General features: G+C 44.1%; 1 protein-coding gene across 3 annotated transcripts in view; it reads right to left on the bottom strand.

Moving 5' to 3' along the window:
• Positions 1-607: 607 nt before the first annotated feature.
• The window catches only part of epha4l (eph receptor A4, like), a 51,883-nt gene continuing 34,351 nt past the window's right edge, over positions 608-18,139 (bottom strand). The window contains exons 6-17 of one of the 3 annotated variants that reach the window (XM_070970551.1): positions 15,202-15,326; positions 14,925-15,084; positions 13,610-13,721; positions 10,865-10,923; positions 10,267-10,380; positions 9,527-9,712; positions 5,839-5,900; positions 4,694-4,903; positions 4,343-4,492; positions 3,696-3,892; positions 1,707-1,865; positions 608-792 (exon numbers count right to left, since the gene is read on the bottom strand). In XM_070970551.1, coding sequence (XP_070826652.1) covers positions 678-792; positions 1,707-1,865; positions 3,696-3,892; positions 4,343-4,492; positions 4,694-4,903; positions 5,839-5,900; positions 9,527-9,712; positions 10,267-10,380; positions 10,865-10,923; positions 13,610-13,721; positions 14,925-15,084; positions 15,202-15,326 — 1,649 coding nt within the window. In that variant the 3' untranslated portion in view covers positions 608-677. The other 2 variants (XM_070970553.1, XM_070970554.1) reach the window with 2 other exon arrangements.

Below are 18,139 nucleotides of genomic sequence, written 5' to 3'. Positions count from 1 at the left end.
AACACAAAAAGCTCCACAATAGCCCTCCCTGCACCGCCGTATCCCCCCAGAATCTAACCCTCAACCTCTCAGAGATTCACTGTTTATATATGACGGTCAGGATTCTCCATTTTGTCTGTGAGATATCAAACAGCTCCTGCTGAGAGAGAACAATGGTGGCCGGGGCAGCCTGCGAGTCCCACAGAAACAATTCATGTACAATAAACATAGTCACAAGAAATCAAAAAATCTGCTCCACGGATTATTCCACAAAGAAAGTTCCAGAAACAACACTCTGCCCAAGAAGAGGAAGAAAGGTACGATTCCCCCCTCTCTCGCTTTTCCTTCCAGACCATTAAAGGCACTCCAGATTGGCCTCTCGGAAGCACTTTTCCAGCCGTCCCTCCATCTTTCCATAAATGCTGCAGACAGAAGTGTCCCATTCTCCAACACAACAAAAAAAGGGCAAGGTAAAGGTCTGATTTTCAAAAAAAAAGTGCCATTTTCACCACTTTTTTCTTCTTCATCAACATCTTTTCTTTTAGATCCAATTTAAAGTGCATGGATGAGGTAAACTATTTCTTCATAGTTAATTTGTCTCTTTTTTTATATTTAATCTTTTTTGTGATTTCTTTCTTTTTTTTTCATAAGAAACGAAGTCGCTTTGCTTCCTTTTCCTTTTTCTTTGTTTAACTCTCTCAGACGGGAACCATTCTGCCTTGCATCTGTTGCATTTGGGAGAGCATTCCCTGGACGCTGGTCAGGATCTTGTTCTGGTGTGCTGCCGAGGAGATGCCTATGCGAGCCATGTCCCTGAAAAGGATGGGGGAAAAGAGGCCTTTTAGGACCGGAGACAACAATAACAAACACACGTAGGCCTGATCTACATGATGAATTTTACAGCTTTCCAGTGGAAACCGGCTTGACAGTTTAACTGCCGAACAAGGAATTCCACTTGCCAACACAGCAATCCTAATCCTGTAATCCTAATAAGTGAAAAATGAATACATTATAGACAACTGATAGAGACTAAGAGACATTCAACTCATGCAGATTTGGCAAAAGATGTCACAGATGAACTCTAATCATAAAGGAACAGTTTGACTTTTTGGGGAATGCTCTCCTGCTGCGTTAGATGAGCAGATCGCTCGCTCGTGTCTGTACGCTAAATACTGTATGACGCTAAAGCCAGCAGGCAAATAGCTTAGCCATGCTCCAGGGCGAGAACTTCTTAACTACTTAATTAGAATCAACTCTAATTAGTCTGCAAAAGATTGCAAAGTGATTGGTTTTAGACATGGCAGGTTCGCATGTCTGTTTTCCCGTGATAATCACAGGATATTTAAGAATGGCAGAAAAGAAAAAGAAATAATGATTTGGGTTCAAATAATTCAGTTTCACATGGAAAACCAACCCCGGTCTCCATCAGGCCATCCCACCACATCCCTATACAGACTTTCTTGCTCTTTACATTATGTTTGTCCTTTGTATGCTACTTATTTTAACACAAACTGTGATCTTTTCCAAACCTAACCAAGCAGTTTTGGTGCATAAACTTAAGTTAACTGTGACTGTTAACTAAGCAACCAATCCAACAAGATGATTTATTAAAAACAGACATGTGTTCATTCACAGCATACGCTCGCTTTAAGAAGCTTTTTGCTTCTTTCCTTTGTTCTATTTTCTTCTTCCCTTCCCTCTTCTCCAACTCTCCCCTCTGTACTCACTCTTGTGTCATGTGGACGACGGCCTCAGGAGTGGTGTAGCCGGCAGCGGTGAAGTTGTCGCCGTATCGCTCCATGCCGATGGCCTGCAGCCAGTCCTCCACTGTGCTCATGGCCGAGGACGCTTCAGGGCTCCCTGGCTCAAGCAGGGTGGTTTTAGGCCTAATGGGTGGAGGAGAGAAAAGTGGAGGATTTATTTGATGAACTTAACTTTCCCAGGTCCTACAAACGTTGTCAGTTTGATTCTGTATTTACGGGCAGTGTTTCAAGCTGCTGTAATTTACAAGCTTCAGCCCACAACCACGATGTGTGCAACTGTCTGTGCAAAAAGACAATAAAAGTTACATTCTGTTTAAGTACTTTTGACTTGAAAGGTAATGATCCACTTTCTTCCACAGTCCGGAACACCATTGATTCATGACAGCTGCAGCAACAACAGCAGTGCAGGACTTCCTGATTCCTCACTATGTAGCTGTACGGCAGTATCAGAAGGGCATGACACATACACTTTGTGCGATGACAGAGCGCTACTCACAAACTGTCAAATGTTCCATGCTACATTTCTCACTAGCTTTTCCTCCTTGATGGACTCAGCATGGGTTAAGCTCTGTGCTGTGTCCCTGTTTTGTGGGTCCAACCCAAGAAACCCAGTCAAGTCAAACATGGTTCCTCCTGGGGCACACCCAGGAACGCTTCGGTGAATTTTCCTCCTCACATTCAGATATTCATCAGCAGAACTACATCCCACTTTTTTCACTTCTTACTTTTTTCTTATCCTTAATTTCTGTTGAGCATTGCACTCACACACACACACACACACACACACACACACACACACACACACACACACACACACACACACACACACACACACACACACACACACTGTCTCTCTTAACTGTTCTCTCTTTTCTAAAAGGGATGTTCGGTTGAACTGTGAGAACAGGATGTCAGACTTTTTAATAAGTCATCTCTACTCAGTAGGTGGAAAAGATTATGCGTGGGGATGCCTTTTCACACACACCTCACACATGCACACACACATTCTACTTTCCCCTTCCCTCTTGTAACTGTAAAAGCTGCATTTATAGATTCGGCTCTGCTAATTACTCCACACGGACCCCTTTCTTGCTCTCACTGTGTCCCATTAGGTGAGTCTGTGCACGACCCTCTCGCATGCGCTCACGCACTCGTTAAACTCAAACAGACTCTCGCTGGCCAGCGCCGAGTCTGTAAACATACGTAGGTCATTCTTAACACGTTTGGCCGCTCGAGAGTAATGGTGTCGGAGCCGTGGGGTCATGTTTGTTTTTAACTCTGCGTTACGTCGTTATTCTCCCTCCTGTTAGAGCGGCTACATTCCTGAGTGTGCAGCACCATTAAGCTAGTTTGCAGAGATATCCATTATGGAGGGTGTTTGTGCTGAAAAGAGCCACACGTCACTGGTAGATAATGTTTAATGGTGTATGTAAACACCACAGAGAGAATAGGAGAGCGTGTGTGTGAGTGTGTGTTTGTGTTAAAGTAGAACAATTCATACGTAACGCATTGTCCGCCTGCACATGTGCATTTATGCAAGCAGCATTCAGTAATGGAGCAATACAGCTAATGTCTGTTTTGGAAGTGTTACTGGAGTTTGCAGTAGAACAGTCAGGCTAAAATCACACCAATTAATGTGAAGAATTAAATGTGAAGTTAAATAAACTCATAAAATAGTCATATTATATGAATAATGTGTGTTCACCAAACTTCAAAAGTTTGTCACAATCACATATTTTCCTGACTCAACTCATGTGGTATCCAGCCAAGTTGTTAACAGTTTTTATTTGGACTGTTTCTTTTTTTTTTTTTTGTTTTAAATTAAACTTTCTGCATGGTGAGGTAGTAAGAGGCAAGTGAGCAAATATGTTTTTTTTGGTTTTTTTTCTGTGATTTGTGTGAACTGACACTTCAGCACCATATATATTGCATGTTTACATCCCGCATTCTCACCTGACACTGGTCTCTCCCCCGGTCCTCTTCAGAGTGTTGGGGTTGCGGATCAGCTTGTCAAGCATGTTGACGATCTGTCCAAACTTTGGCCGGTCGGCCCTCTCTCTCTGCCAGCAGTCCAGCATGAGCTGGTGGAGCGCCACAGGGCAGTCCATGGGCGGAGGCAGCCGATAGCCCTCATCAATAGCCTTGATCACCTGGAGAGTACATCAATGCTGCTGTAAATCACTTTGCTTCTGAGTCTGTTTGTGTGGAGATACTTGAACTAAAATAAAAACTGGAAGCACTTTGATTACACCTGTCGTTTTCCCCCCATGTTTTACACCCACAGATTAATCTTTAATTACTTTGCTTTAGGCACCTACGCAAGACATTTGGTTATGCAAAAATTAAATCTTTTATCATCATTAGTGAAGCTAGAAATGTGAATTCAATGTGTAATGAGAAAAGGGAATATACTGCTTGTGTTTTATCACCCCTGCAGGTAATTTGATTATATAACCATGTTAAAATGATGAAGTGTCTTTGAAAATGTTTGACAGGACACATGCATGTGGGAATTATTGTCTGAGCTCTAATGTTCCACCTGATTCAAGCTGTGTGTTATTTATGATTATCTGCATGTAATCAAATTCATCCAGACTTACATCTTGGTTACTCATGTCCCAGTATGGTCGTTCGCCATATGACATCACCTCCCACATGACGATGCCGTAGCTCCACACGTCGCTGGCCGAGGTGAACTTCCTGTAAGCTATGGCCTCTGGGGCCGTCCAGCGAATGGGGATCTTCCCTCCCTGTAATTGAAAGATGGGCTGATTAATGAAAGGTGACAAAGCCGACAAGCAAGGTGACACACAGGCAGACCACTGATTCAGTCAGACACATGTTCACCTACACACACACACACACACACACACACACACACACACACACACACACACACACACACACACACACACACACACACACACACACACACACACACACACACTCACCCTGGTGGTGTACGCAGCCTCAGGGTCGTCCTCCAACACTCGGGACATGCCAAAGTCAGACACCTTGCATACCAGGTTGCTGTTGACCAGGATGTTGCGAGCCGCCAGGTCACGGTGAACGTAGCTCATGTCTGACAGGTACTTCATACCTGATGCAATTCCACGCAGGATGCCGACCAGCTGGATCACTGTGAAGCGACCGTCATTCTTCTGTAGAAAAAAACGAAGATTTTTTAAAATGTTATATTTCATCTGACTGAACATTTAACTGAAAATATTTCATCTTTAATCCATTTACAATAATTCAGTTATACATGTACATGATACATGATTTTGTCAATAATTATGTGTAAACAGTTAAGGAGTGCTTGATCACACAGTATAACATAGTAGTGCGAATAAACACATAAACATAAAAAAATTGTGTGCTATAAAGCATTTGTTAACTGTTTATAGACTATATAAACTGCAGTATATTACTTTATAAGTCTTTAGCATTCATAAGCATCATTTAAATATAATAGGTGATTTATAACACACTGCAATATATTACAATGCAGCTGAAAGCGAATAGGACACTTTTAAGTTTATTTTTTGTTAAATGCATTGTAACACAATGAAATGAAAAAAGTCATGTTGTATTATAAAATATTTGTTAACTTCCTAACGTTTATATGCCTGTTCAGATCATTCACAACTGTTTCTAAATGTGTTTTAAACTCATGCAGACACATTGCGGAGCAGGGAATGGAATTAATGAAAAAACGTCCTTATATCATATGACACCTACCATTGTGCAACAAGTTATTTCTGCAACATCTTATGCCAAGAAAACACTACTTTTTTAACTTTTTTAAGAGTCTTCTGTTCGCTCTAACACTGTGTATATTCACTGGATAAAGTGGCTCAGAACCATCTAAAACCCAAAGTGCAGTGAACCCTGGAAACACAGAGGTGAAACCTCCTTGTCGGAAAACCAGTAAGTCGATCAAGGAGAGGATGGAGATTAGGGCAAATGTTTGGGAACGAACGCTTGTAATTTTGGGGGATGACATTACAGAGATAAGATGGGATCAACACTCTATAGTCGTATCGCACACTCAAACACATGCACACATGTGTGCAGACAGAAACGCATGACTGACCCTCAGGAATGCATCCAGCGATCCGTTTTCCATGTACTCTGTGATAATCATCACTGGCTTACCTACAGAGAGAGGGAGAGAGAAAAAGAGTGAGAGAAGGAAAGGCAGATGATTATGGAAGCAAACGATGCACATCACAGCCCAACACAGCGAGGGGGCTCTCGAGGGAATGCACATGCGTGTGTGTGTGTGTGTGTGTGTGTGTGTGTGTGTGTGTGTGTGTGTGTGTGTGTGTGTGTGTGTGTGTGTGTGGGGCCATCCATCTCTGTCCCGTAGTGATTTAATTAGCTCAGTGTTACGGTTGCCCTGACGTCCCCCTTCTTTCCCTGCACATGCAAAGGCATCTCCACTGAAACAAGACCACTAAACACACACACACACATGCACACACACCATCTTGTGTTTATGCAAATACGAACTGACGTTGGACACATTATCCAAAGTCTCATCACAGTCATCCACCCCGAATCCCTCTGACTCGCTATTTATGTCACTCACTGTCCCTTTGCCCTCTTTCTCCTCTGCCAACTTTCGACGCATCTGTCACTCTCCTGCTAGCTCCTCTCTATTGCTTTCTTCTTTTCCTCCCTCTCTAATATTCTCTCACTCCCCCCCCCCCCCCCCCCCCCCCCGAGCTCTGCCACTCCACTCCTCTCTGGCCTTTTTCACCCCATCCCTCTGTCTTCCCCTCGCTGTCTCTCTTGGGGGAGCGTCTGTGTCTTTATCTGAGCTGGGGCAGGCTGTAGGGAGGGTGGACATTCCCTGGTGTGTCTCTGTCTGTCTTTGTCTCTTAGGATGGAGAGGAGAGAAAGAGAGGGGGAAAAGGAAAGGAAGGGAGGGCGGCTTGTTTTTGTCCCAAAATGGCAGCAAGCTGGTGCCTAACCAGCCATGGCAACAACACATGCCCAAAAGTGCTGCCGCAAATTCCTCCTAGAACAGAGCTGTTCTTTGCGTTCCATTTCAAGTGGCACAGTTAAGGTGGACTTAAAAGCTTATTGCATTGAAGAAAAGTGCTGACTTAAATCTAATGCCTTGTGGGGAGGTTGTGTGAAATCTCTTGTGCACTCCAGCAGAGTGCCCGAAGCAGCACCGAGCCAGCTGAGTGGTTGGCAGCTGAGGTCTTGAAGGTGCAGTTCCTCCGCTCCACAGCGGGCCTCTTGCCATGCCAAGAGGCCGTCAGTCACCGCCTTACCCGCAGCGTGATTGGCACTCCATTAATTATGGGGCGCTCCGGCGATGCCCCAAAAAGAGGAAGTGGAGTTAAAGTTGGGGGAGTGCAGGGGCTCTCTTTGTCAGCCATCTTTGTTCCCTTTGTTGCACGCCTCTGCCCCGGGGCCGTCAGTGATTGACAGCTCCCCAATCAAGTCTGAGGAGCGTCTGACCTGCGACCTTAAACTCTCGCCTTCCCAGCCCCGCCCTCTTCCTCCCTTCCCATTTGCATGCTAATTCCTTGTTTACTGAATACGGCCTGCCGCCTTTGGCAATGAACTCCGGGCAAGGGCCCCGCCAGTGGGCCGATTATCACCTGCCAACAAAACAGAAGATGGGGAAAAATGCAACAGGGGACAATATTGGGGGAACGTTGGGCAAACGCTCTCTAGAGGCCCCGGCGTTTGCAGCGAACCGAGATCCGGCTTTTAAAAGCAGATCTTTTTTAAATTAGCACGCTCTTACTTTATGTAAATCAGCTGTTAAACACATCACATCTGATTTCAAGCTCTAATGGAGGCTAGATTTTAATTACACACTAGCATGATGTGAACATTCGGTATACACAGTCTTTATGATTGGTGGACTACAGCCAGCAGTCTTGAGAGAGTGAGAGAGTTTTGCACATTTATGTATTTCAGAGCGTATTTGGAGTTCCTCCATAATTAATAAGGCTTAATTGGCTCTATTGGACTTGCCAGTAAACTGAGGCCAGATTGAGAATCCCTTTTAACTTGATTGTAATGGAGAGGGGAGTGCAATTCAAATAATGGATATTTAATAGATTCCACTGACACGTTCAAGTGTAAAGGACTAATTTGCCCAAACCTTGTATCAAGCTCTCAAAAGCAACAGTGGAAGGAGGTGGAGTGGGAGTTATCGGATGATCTTCTTGCTTTGGCTAACCATCCTTTCATGTTGTCTCCTGTCACTGCTGCATAGCCGATCTGCTTGTCCTTCATCTCTCTCACTCTGTCTCACTCTGTCTCTTCCATTTTCAACCTCCAGTTCAGTAGTTCACCCACCCTCTGCTTTCTCTCTCTCTTATTCCCACTGTTGTTCTCTGTCTTTCCTCTAATCCATCAGCTCCTAACCACCTTCGTGTCTTCTTCTCTCCACGTCTCTATTTGCACCTTCTGCCTGACGCTTGTCTCTCTGATTTCTTTTCCTTCCTCTTGTCCAGCGGCTTGCCTTTTCTCTGTCTTTCTCACTCCAGCCCTGCGAGGTCTAAGAGGTCATTCCCCATGGTGAGAGGTGTGATAGGTGATAAGCAATTCTGCCTATGCTGCTGTCCACTTTCAGCTCCGACTGGGCTAAATGTGTATGCGTGCTTATATCTGTGTGTGTGTGTGTGTGTGTGTGTGTGTGTGTGTGTGTGTGTGTGTGTGTGTGTGTGGGTGAATGGTGTCTCCACGAGTGAGAGGGACGGTGTTATCTAGCACAGATAGGGCCAGGCTGTTGTGTCATGACACATTAAGGCACTTCATCCATCTAGCCCGAATCGAGGCTGGCCATCAGCTATGGTAACACACAGACATGCATTTGAAGGTGCACAGACACCGACACGTGCTGACTAAACATTCACACATGCACACACACACACACACACACACACACACACACACACACACACACACACACACACACACACACACACAGACACACATCTAGCCTAACAAATAGCATTGGGGGAAGGTGTAAAAGGTAGGGAACAGAGAGACGGAGAGGAGAGAGTGCCAAGGGCAGACGGAGGGAGATTTGGCCGGTGTTTTGTGGCCATGCAGCAGCAGATAGAGGAGGGATAGGGTATCACTCCCTAACCCCAAACACATTTACAGCTGACACCATGATTAATGAGCCTGGTGCTGCGCTACAGGGTCTGTTCCTGGACCCATTAGACCCCCTCCCAACTGCCCAGCTACCTTTAACACCACCTCCCCCTTCCCACCAATGCTGGACCCCTTCCATCTGGACAAAGCCCACCTGGGGATACCCCGGATGGAACGTCCAGATAAAACACATGTGCACAAATGCAAGCACCTATATGTGCAAATGCAGGAATCCTAGAATATATGCAACATATGTGGCCGTATGTCTTTAGATACCGTGGGTATGCAGGCAATAAAACACACAATGACGCACCTTTGGCTAGTAAAGATTGTCCCCTACACTCACCCTTCTCCAAAGTCACCCAAAAACCGCAGACGTGGTTTGTAATGATTTATTGTTATGGGTTTTTTTAACGGGGAAAGGGGACAGCCTAAAGAAATGTCCTTTCTGTAATATTATAATATAGTATTGCGTGCATTAATAGGTTTGTGTGTGTGAGAGCTGAGTATTATTGTAATGTCCTAAAGCAATTTAAGTCATTCAGAATAGCAGAAGGTTTCTTGAACAGTGAAAGAATTATGCTCCAAATTGTGGAAAGATTCTCATCCTACACCTCTCAGTGCGTAAAAAGTGAACATGCTTGACATACATTTGGTGACCACGCCCTCCAGGTGAATGATGTTGGGGTGGTCAAACTGGCCCATGATGCTGGCCTCGGACAGGAAGTCCCTCCTCTGCTTGTCGGTGTAGCCGGCCTTCAGTGTCTTGATGGCCACGCAGATCTCTCTCTTGCCCGGCATCTTCAGCCGGCCGCTGCAGACTTCGCCGAACTCCCCTGAAAACACACGGCCCGGTTGAAAATGTGGAATGATGATACACAAGCACTTTGATATTACACTGCACAGACTATAAATCACATCAAGAAGGGAGTAGGAGATGGTGTGTGCCTGTGTGTGTGTTTGTGCAGGTTAGAAGGGGTCCACTTTAAACATTGATCAGGGTCTTTAATCCCTCACTCCCCTCCTCCCCTCAGCCAGTGGAGCAGAGAGAGAGGAAATGGGTATTGATTCTTTCTCTTTATTATTTTGTCATTGGTTGACTTTTCTCTGGCCACAGGAATAGAACGGACAACATATTTAGCTTTCCTTGATTTTTTTTTTTTTTTTTACTTGTTGACCTCTTTACAAGACCAAATGTTACTCTCAAGGAGTGCACAGGAGAGCGTACACAGTCACACACAAGCAGGGATATTTATCCAATTAGGTAGATGGTTTTATCCAGAGTATATTACAATATGCCGCAAAGGCTCCCCGTAACACTGCACTTACAATAATGGATAAAAAATAGCTGAACAAACTGAAGTGTCTGGAAAAAATAAAAGCTCCTCACCAATACCGATAACTTTCTCAATCTTGATACAGGAGGCGTCAATCTCTTTGGCAAACTCACGGACGGCTTGGTTTGGGTCCTCATAGGTAAAGGGGTCAACGTATATCCTTACTCCTGAGGAAAGAAGGTTGGAAAGAGAGGGAGGAGGCAAAAGAAGAAATAAGGGGGTGAAAAGTGAAGGTTAATTCATTCCGGCAACTACACTCCATCTGTTCTTTATTTCCATCATGCTGCAGGCTATACCGCCTTCCTCTGTGGAACCTCTCCTCCTCCTCCTCCTCCTATCCTTTCTTCTCTCCATACCTCACTTCACACTCTAACTCCATTGCTTTTCATGTCACTATGGATGACTCCAATGAAAATGAAGCTCATTAACTTGAAATTTTTGTGGGATGCAAATAACAGTGCTTGATGACTTGATAATGAGGTGTTTGGAGCATGTTGGGATGCAAGAACATTAACTTCAAAATAGTTTGTTGTTTTCCCTCCATTTTATGGGCTTCATTTGCGGTTTAGAGTGCATGCACATGAACACACCTGACAGTGCTAATGTTTTTCAGTTATAGAGTGTGTGGGCGGAGTGTTAACTATGAGTTACCTTGATGTAAGTGCTTCTCTTCATCAGAGTCCTGCTTGGCCTTGCTGTACTTACTCCTTCTGGGGGCAAAAACAGCAGGACGATCAGTCACAGTGACACCAGCACATGTTGGGTTTCAGTTTGAAATGTCAGGGAGAATGTGTCAGAATAAAAAGCAAAGCATCTCATGTACAAATGAAAACTCACAATGGAACACAAGTGTCAATTCAGTAAAGCCTAATTAAAACCTAAAACAAGACTTCAAACCCTCTTGTGTGAATTAAATTATGTGAAGTGGCAACACAGTCACTGATTACTGATGAGACATTGATATTCTTGTTTGATATTCATTATTTATTAAGGCGAGCTCATTAAAAATACAAAAACAGTTTTTGAATACTAACTGAGTGTGATTTTTAGATATGGTTTTGTGGCACTTGGTCTCGGTAATTGCACTTAGTTACAAGGATAAAAGCTTAAAAAATAATTCAACATTTTCAACACACCCTCATACTTCAATGACTAAATAGGATGAGTCCTTACATCATTCACTTTATGAAACGGTCGCAGTTTGCTTAGACTTAGGCATCAAAACTACTTGGTTTGGTTTAGGAAAAGATCATGGGTTAAAATCCATATGTATGTAAGTACTATTAGGTACATGATGCTACTTAAGAACATTCAGTACGTTAAAATAGGTCGATGTTGACTTTTAGTTTCACATCATCTCCTGGATGAAAGTCCTCTTTGTTTGACTCATTCACTCCACCTCCTCTATATGCAGACTTTCTTGCTCTTTATACTATGTCACCTGAACTCCTCCTTTGTTCTTATCATAATTACTACTGCTGTCATTTTTGATACCACTTTCATGTCTGTCCATTAAGAAGCGAATGGAGCATTAGCTTAGCTTACCATAAAGACTGGAAACAAAGGGAAACCTTTTAGCATGGCTCTGCCGTCTATAAATCAAAAATTAATGTCATATCTTATTTCTTTAATTGAGTACAAAAACTGACATGTGAAAAATGTATGTGTTATTTTCTAAAAATCGCAGACTCTTCCTTTAAGATAAAATATATATGAATAACGTGCTGTATCTATGAGTTTAATTCGGCTCCTCCTTGAACAGCATCAGCATTAAAATGCTGTTTACAAGTAATATCCACAGATAATAACATAATAATAGGATAAGGAATACTTTTACTTTTGATACTTAAAGTATATTTTGTAATTTATAGTATATTCTAATTGAAAATAATTCTACACTTTAAGTAAACCGAACAACATTTACTTGGGTCCTTTTACATTGTAGTATTACTACTTTAAGTCAAAAGTATCCTTCAGCACTGAAGGTTTGTGAAGGGCACTGAGCATATAGCAGCAAATCAATCCTAGAGAAGATGCACTTAAATCCCTCCGAATCCCTCAGGCAGCCGGACACCTGTGCTTATATTGATGTGCTGGGTCAGTGGTGGAAATGACCAGATGTGCAAGACATTGTCCTCCTCTATGGTTGTGTAATGATGGTAAATAGCTACGTGATTACAGTCCCTCCCCACAATCACAGGATGGCCGCAGCAGCACAATGACAGTGGCCGTCACATGCATATAAAAAAGGGAGAGACAACCACCTGCTTGGCCGGGGAGAGAGGCGACCACGTGGAAAAAGGACACACACACACACACACACACACACACACACACACACACACACACACATATGCACACACAATCAACAGCCCCTTCACTCCCCATCATCCTCAACACCAATACACACATGCAAACAATGATTTGATTTCCATATAAAGAGGCACCTACACACACAAAGAGGATCAACAAACGCCATAAAAGGTACACACACACACACACACACACACACACACACACACACACACACACACACACACACACATATGCACACAGGAATCAACCCACGGACCATTAACATTCCCCTTCCTCCAGTGATACCACACACATGAAAACAATACTTTCTTTTTTCTTTTTTTTCCACATAAGAACATGCACACGCATATACACCCCCAACACACGCACACACACACACACACAGGGGAGTGTCGTTAACACCCTGAGGTGAAGCAGCCCCATCTGCATGTAATCCCATCTGTGTGACGGTGCTTTGTCCTGCTCGCCGGTTAACACCCTGAGATTGGGTCACTGCAAATCCACCTGATGCCTCTCTGTCTCACTGTCGCTGTATTCTATCTCCTACTTTTCATTGCCAGCTTATCTCATTGTCCACCTTCCTATCCCTCTCCCTCTTTTTTTCTCTCCTCTCTCTCTCTCTCTCTCTCTCATTCTCTTCACGGCGGTCAGCAAGGCGCAGCGGGAGAAAATAACTAGCGGCTGGGATTATAGCCACTATAGAGGGAGAGGGATGCGAGGAGCGGGGATGGATGCAGAGGACAGAGAGCGAGGGGTCGCTGATTGCATCTCTTCTGCTGTCAGAGCTGTCAATCACGTCTCCGGTGTGGCGAGTCATCACTCATCTGACGAGGCTGTTGCACTAGCTGTCTGGCTCAGTGTGTGTGTGTGTGTGTGTGTGTGTGTGTGTGTGTGTGTGTGTGTGTGTGTGTGTGTGTGTGTGTGTGTGTGTGTGTGTGTGTGTGTGTGTGTGTGTGTGTGTGTTTTCAAGTGATGTCCATCTCCTGACAGCTACTTTTCCCAGCGTTAAGCAAGACATCCTTCATCTGGGAGGAAAGAGGGAGTGACGGAAAGCAGAAGGGACAGATGGATGAAGCTCACCTTCGGCTGATGACGAAAGCGCTGATGAGGATGAGGAGGAGGACCACGCTGCCCACCACTGACACCAGTAACACTGTGGAGTTGGCCCCATCTCCAATAATGGGAGCTGGGACTGAGGGAAAAGGAAGGAAAGATGGGGTAAGAAAAGCAGAGGGAGGTGAGTGAGGGACAGAAAAGGGGGTGGCGGGGGGACAGAGACAAAGACCAAAGTCAATATCGTGTGTTGCTGCATATGAAAGAGCCAGTGTACACTGTGTGTTTGTCACCGACACCCCCTCCCACTTCGTCCCAATGTCTCTCTTCCTATACCACTGAGAGACAATGACTCCTCATTAGGATGTGTGCTTGACCGTGTCATTATTATGCGCTGCTGTCTCCGTCTGCATTACAAAGGGGACATCTGGCCTTACAGTGCATCTCTGTAACCCTCTGGGTCATAATCTCCCATAAACAGCTCATATTATGCAGCATAAGTATATGATAAAACTTAGGTTAGGTTAAACTTAGGTTTGTTAGATTAAATGTTAGAACTAAAGTGATGAAGTGTTTGTCAAGGTTGTTCACTTGAATTAATTCTGACTCCTTAACAATCAGTTTTCCTGTTTATTTCCCCTTAAGTGGCTTTAAGGTTGTTCAAATCCTGTCATTCCATGCTGTCTGACAGTGTTATTCATACTTCGTATCAGCTTGTTCCAAGACTCTGTGTTTTCTGTCACTGCTCCATTGCATCAAATGGAAACATTGGGAAACTTGACTAGAATTCAAAATGAAGTTCTGTGGATTTTAACAGTCTTTGGCAGCACTGCATGAGTCTGATGTCTGACCCATTGGTGGGTCACTGGGATTTCAGAGGCTAATTTGAAATTTTGATTAGAGTCCAACCACGTGGAGGAGGGGGGTTACAGTTTCAAAGTCTGATTGAAACATACATACTCATGCTCTGGCTTTAAAAACATATCATTTAAAAGCAAAACACAGCTACCAGCAGCTTCCAGAGAACTATCAGAAACTATCATTCTTCAAAAACCCATACAGGCTGAACCCTAGCTGGCACTTCCACTGAGGCTCACTGCAACTTGAATAATGGAAGCTACTCAAGTTGCCAGTCAGGTGCTGGAGCACAATATCAATTATCTTTTATAGACGACAGCTATTTTGATGAATGACTGTACAATGAAAGAGACACACTCGTAAAAGATGCTATCATTGCAGTGTTTTGCAGAAACAGGCGTTACAGAGCTGGCGACGAAGCCTCTCTGCCTCCGCAATGCACTGATGTCATCAAGGCAAGCTGAGCAGAAGTGGATGAACTCACCGGAGTTGGTCATGAACTCAAATGGGCCACTGAATTCCCCATAGCCGGCCGCCGTGCGAGCGCGCACGTGGAACACGTAGGAAGTGAGGGGGGTGAGACCTCTGATGTCGGTGTTCCTTGACGAAGTTTTTATAATTCTGTAGCTTCTTTCATTTTGGTCCTGAGCGTGACAGACAATGGGGAAACAGAAAAAGAACCAGTGAGAAAACAATCAGCGGTTTTCTTACAGTCTGTTGGCTGCACTGCTATTTTAGAGATCTCCCATGGGACCTCTCACCTTCTCATAGTACTTGACCTCATACTCCAGGATGACCCCGTTGGCTCTATCCGGCGGCTGCCAGGCCAGGGAAATGGTGTGTCTTGTGATATCCTTCGCCTGGATGGAAGTCACTGGTGAGGGAGCTAGTGAGATGATCAAAGAGAGACAGAAAGAAGAAGAAGGAAAAAAAGAATTTCAGACCACTGCTTTTTCCCAATCCTCCATGTTGTTTTCAGCCTTGGAGACAGTCTCTCTTTCGTGTTTTGCGTTGCTCCCCCACACTTTACCCCTGTTGGGAAAGTCAAACAGTGGGCCGGGCCGCAAGGCAATCACTTCCATTTGTCTTTGAACTTGGCTTCCATTCAAAATCGGAGGTGTTACAGAGCTGTATGGCCACACAGCTGAATCACCAAAGCTGAAGTGTATGGCAATGCTCTATTTCTGAACTAATGGTCGGCATCAATAAAACTGATCCAATTTCCCCTTGGCTGACGTTAGCGTCTCAGCCACTTTTCCTACAAGCTGGCAAAATAATGTCTACCTTCATTTTCTGCAGATACCCTGGTCACCCTGGGAAACCTTATGCTACAAAGTCCGCCTCGGAAAGCTCAAAATGAGCTCAACGCCTTTGCTATTTTTTTTTTTCTTTTTTGTCCTCAAAAGAGCAAATCAATTGGTTTTCATTAAAGCTCCAGTGAGCGATCTTATCTCAAGCCCTTTCTGCTGCAGCTGATAATGAGGCCATATTTCAAGCAGCCATGCTATCTGCATTCAGACGCCTTTAACATGTGAAGGTTAAAGCACTGATAATGGCTTACACTCGTCCCCTCCCTCCAGTGTGTCGCTGCTGCACAAATCAAACCTCTATCTTCAGGGAGTGTGACAGCACTAAAATTGGGTCATACGCACTCTTGATGCTACAAAGAGAAACCCATAGGCGTAGAAGAGATAGTGCTGTAAACAGGGAAACACTCTCATCCGGATTGAGTTTTGAGCAGACTGGAAGATATATGGTGGGACAGGTGGAGTTATAGACCAAGGAACAAAAGGTTACACAGATGAACACGTAGTTCAGGAACAAAACACACACACACACACACACACACACACACACACACGCACACACGCGCACACACACACACACACACACACACACACACACACACACACACACACACACACAAACACACACTCTAGCACTTTGGGTGTTCAAGCATCTGGAAAGTTCCCGTAGGAGTTAAAACTCCTCATTTTCACAGTACCCTCAACAACCAAACAACCTTATCCCAAACAACCCAATTCAAAGAGTTGGGATGTTGTGTAGAAAGTAAATTAAAACAGAATGCAGTTATGTGCAAACAAACTGTGTCTACCAACAATGGTTTCACGCAGTAACATCCTTTATACAATTGTGTTCACAAAGTGGTGAACCTCTCTCCATCCTTGCTTGTGAATGACTGAGCCTTTCCAGGATGTCCCTTTCATACCCAATCATGATACTATCACCTGTTACCAATGAACCTGTTTACCTGTGGAATGTACTAAACAGGTGTTTTTGGATTCTACATCCTTCCCAGTCTTTAGTTGCTGCTGTCCCAACTTGTTTGAAATGTGTTGCTGTATCAAATTCGGATTCAGATATTTACAAAAATCAATGAAGTTGATGAGTTCAGACATTAAATATATTGTCTTCATACTGTTTTCAGTTGAGCGCATGTTAGAAAGAATTAGCAAATGATTACGTTCTGTTTATTTATGTTTTGAACAGCTTCCCAACTTTTTTAGAATCGGGTTTTTGACTCATGCCCACGTGGCATTTCATTGTGAGGTCTGCTCTTACACGGAGTGACTCTTTGACCTCTAGTCCTCAGTGATACTGTAAACTTACTCGTTCCAGACCATCTGCCTTTTAAAAAATTACAGTGGGATGATTAATGAGGGGTCCGTCGTCCACCGATTAAGATTGGATTATCTATGACATTATATACATTCTCATCACTTTGACCAGGGGCTCCAGGGAACCTGGGCTTCAAGCTAACGCTAACAAACCCCCAATCCCCAGCTTTTAACTGGGGATTGAGTTCAAACGGGCCTGGAATTCAAGCACCAGCCTCGGATTGAGTTTCAGCGGGGTGAAGAAGCGGTAGGAGGGGAGGCGGAGGGTTTGTGACTGCTGGGGGTTGAGATGGAGATGGAGAGGGATGGGATTGCAGACATCTCTTGGTAAATAGATTAACCCAAGGTTGTGTAATCCTGTTGGCCTAATGTGTTGCGTCTCCGTTAAACAATTAGATGGCGGCCATTTGTATCCCTCCGATCAATCTTACCCAGCAGCAAGAGCCAATTTGAAGGCCCTCCTGGGGCAGACCGAGGACGCTCTGGCTCAGAAAGAAAACCCCTGAGGGGTCACAGACCTTCGTTCCCCCTAGATAATCCACACATCCATCTTTTCTCCAAAGATGACAGATATGGCAATTTAATCGTGTTGCCTCCTCTTGTTGCATTTTTATTTTTCCCTCGACTAATGTGAGGATAAAGATGAGTGATTTTCTTAGTGGTCCCTTCTGAGGTTCCCTACGTGAGTTGGAAAGGTTAAGAACAGCCCAAACATGAAATAAGCAATCCATCAAGTTTTAGGATTTGGATAACTTAGTCAGAGGAATGTTTAAAGGAACTGATGCACAGACTGATGTAAAATACTGGAAAACCATGCATGCACATAACACACAGAGCTAACACAAGAAAAAATCTGACATGTCTATCCTGAACAGAGCGAAGTTTAACCCGAGGCTGTGACTCGGGCAGACCATGCCAGACTCGCTGGCACCTCTATAGATGAATTTAAATATGTGGGGCAGATCTGTAATTTCTTACTGCCTCCTGAACGCGTGGGCTAAAAATGCTGCTGGAATAATAAGTGTTAGATGCAATGAATATTCAGATCTCATTTCAGAAT

The sequence above is a fragment of the Chaetodon trifascialis genome, chromosome 9, assembly GCF_039877785.1.
Source record: "Chaetodon trifascialis isolate fChaTrf1 chromosome 9, fChaTrf1.hap1, whole genome shotgun sequence".
Lineage (NCBI taxonomy): Eukaryota > Metazoa > Chordata > Actinopteri > Chaetodontiformes > Chaetodontidae > Chaetodon > Chaetodon trifascialis.
This window is presented reverse-complemented; position numbering and strand designations above follow the sequence as displayed.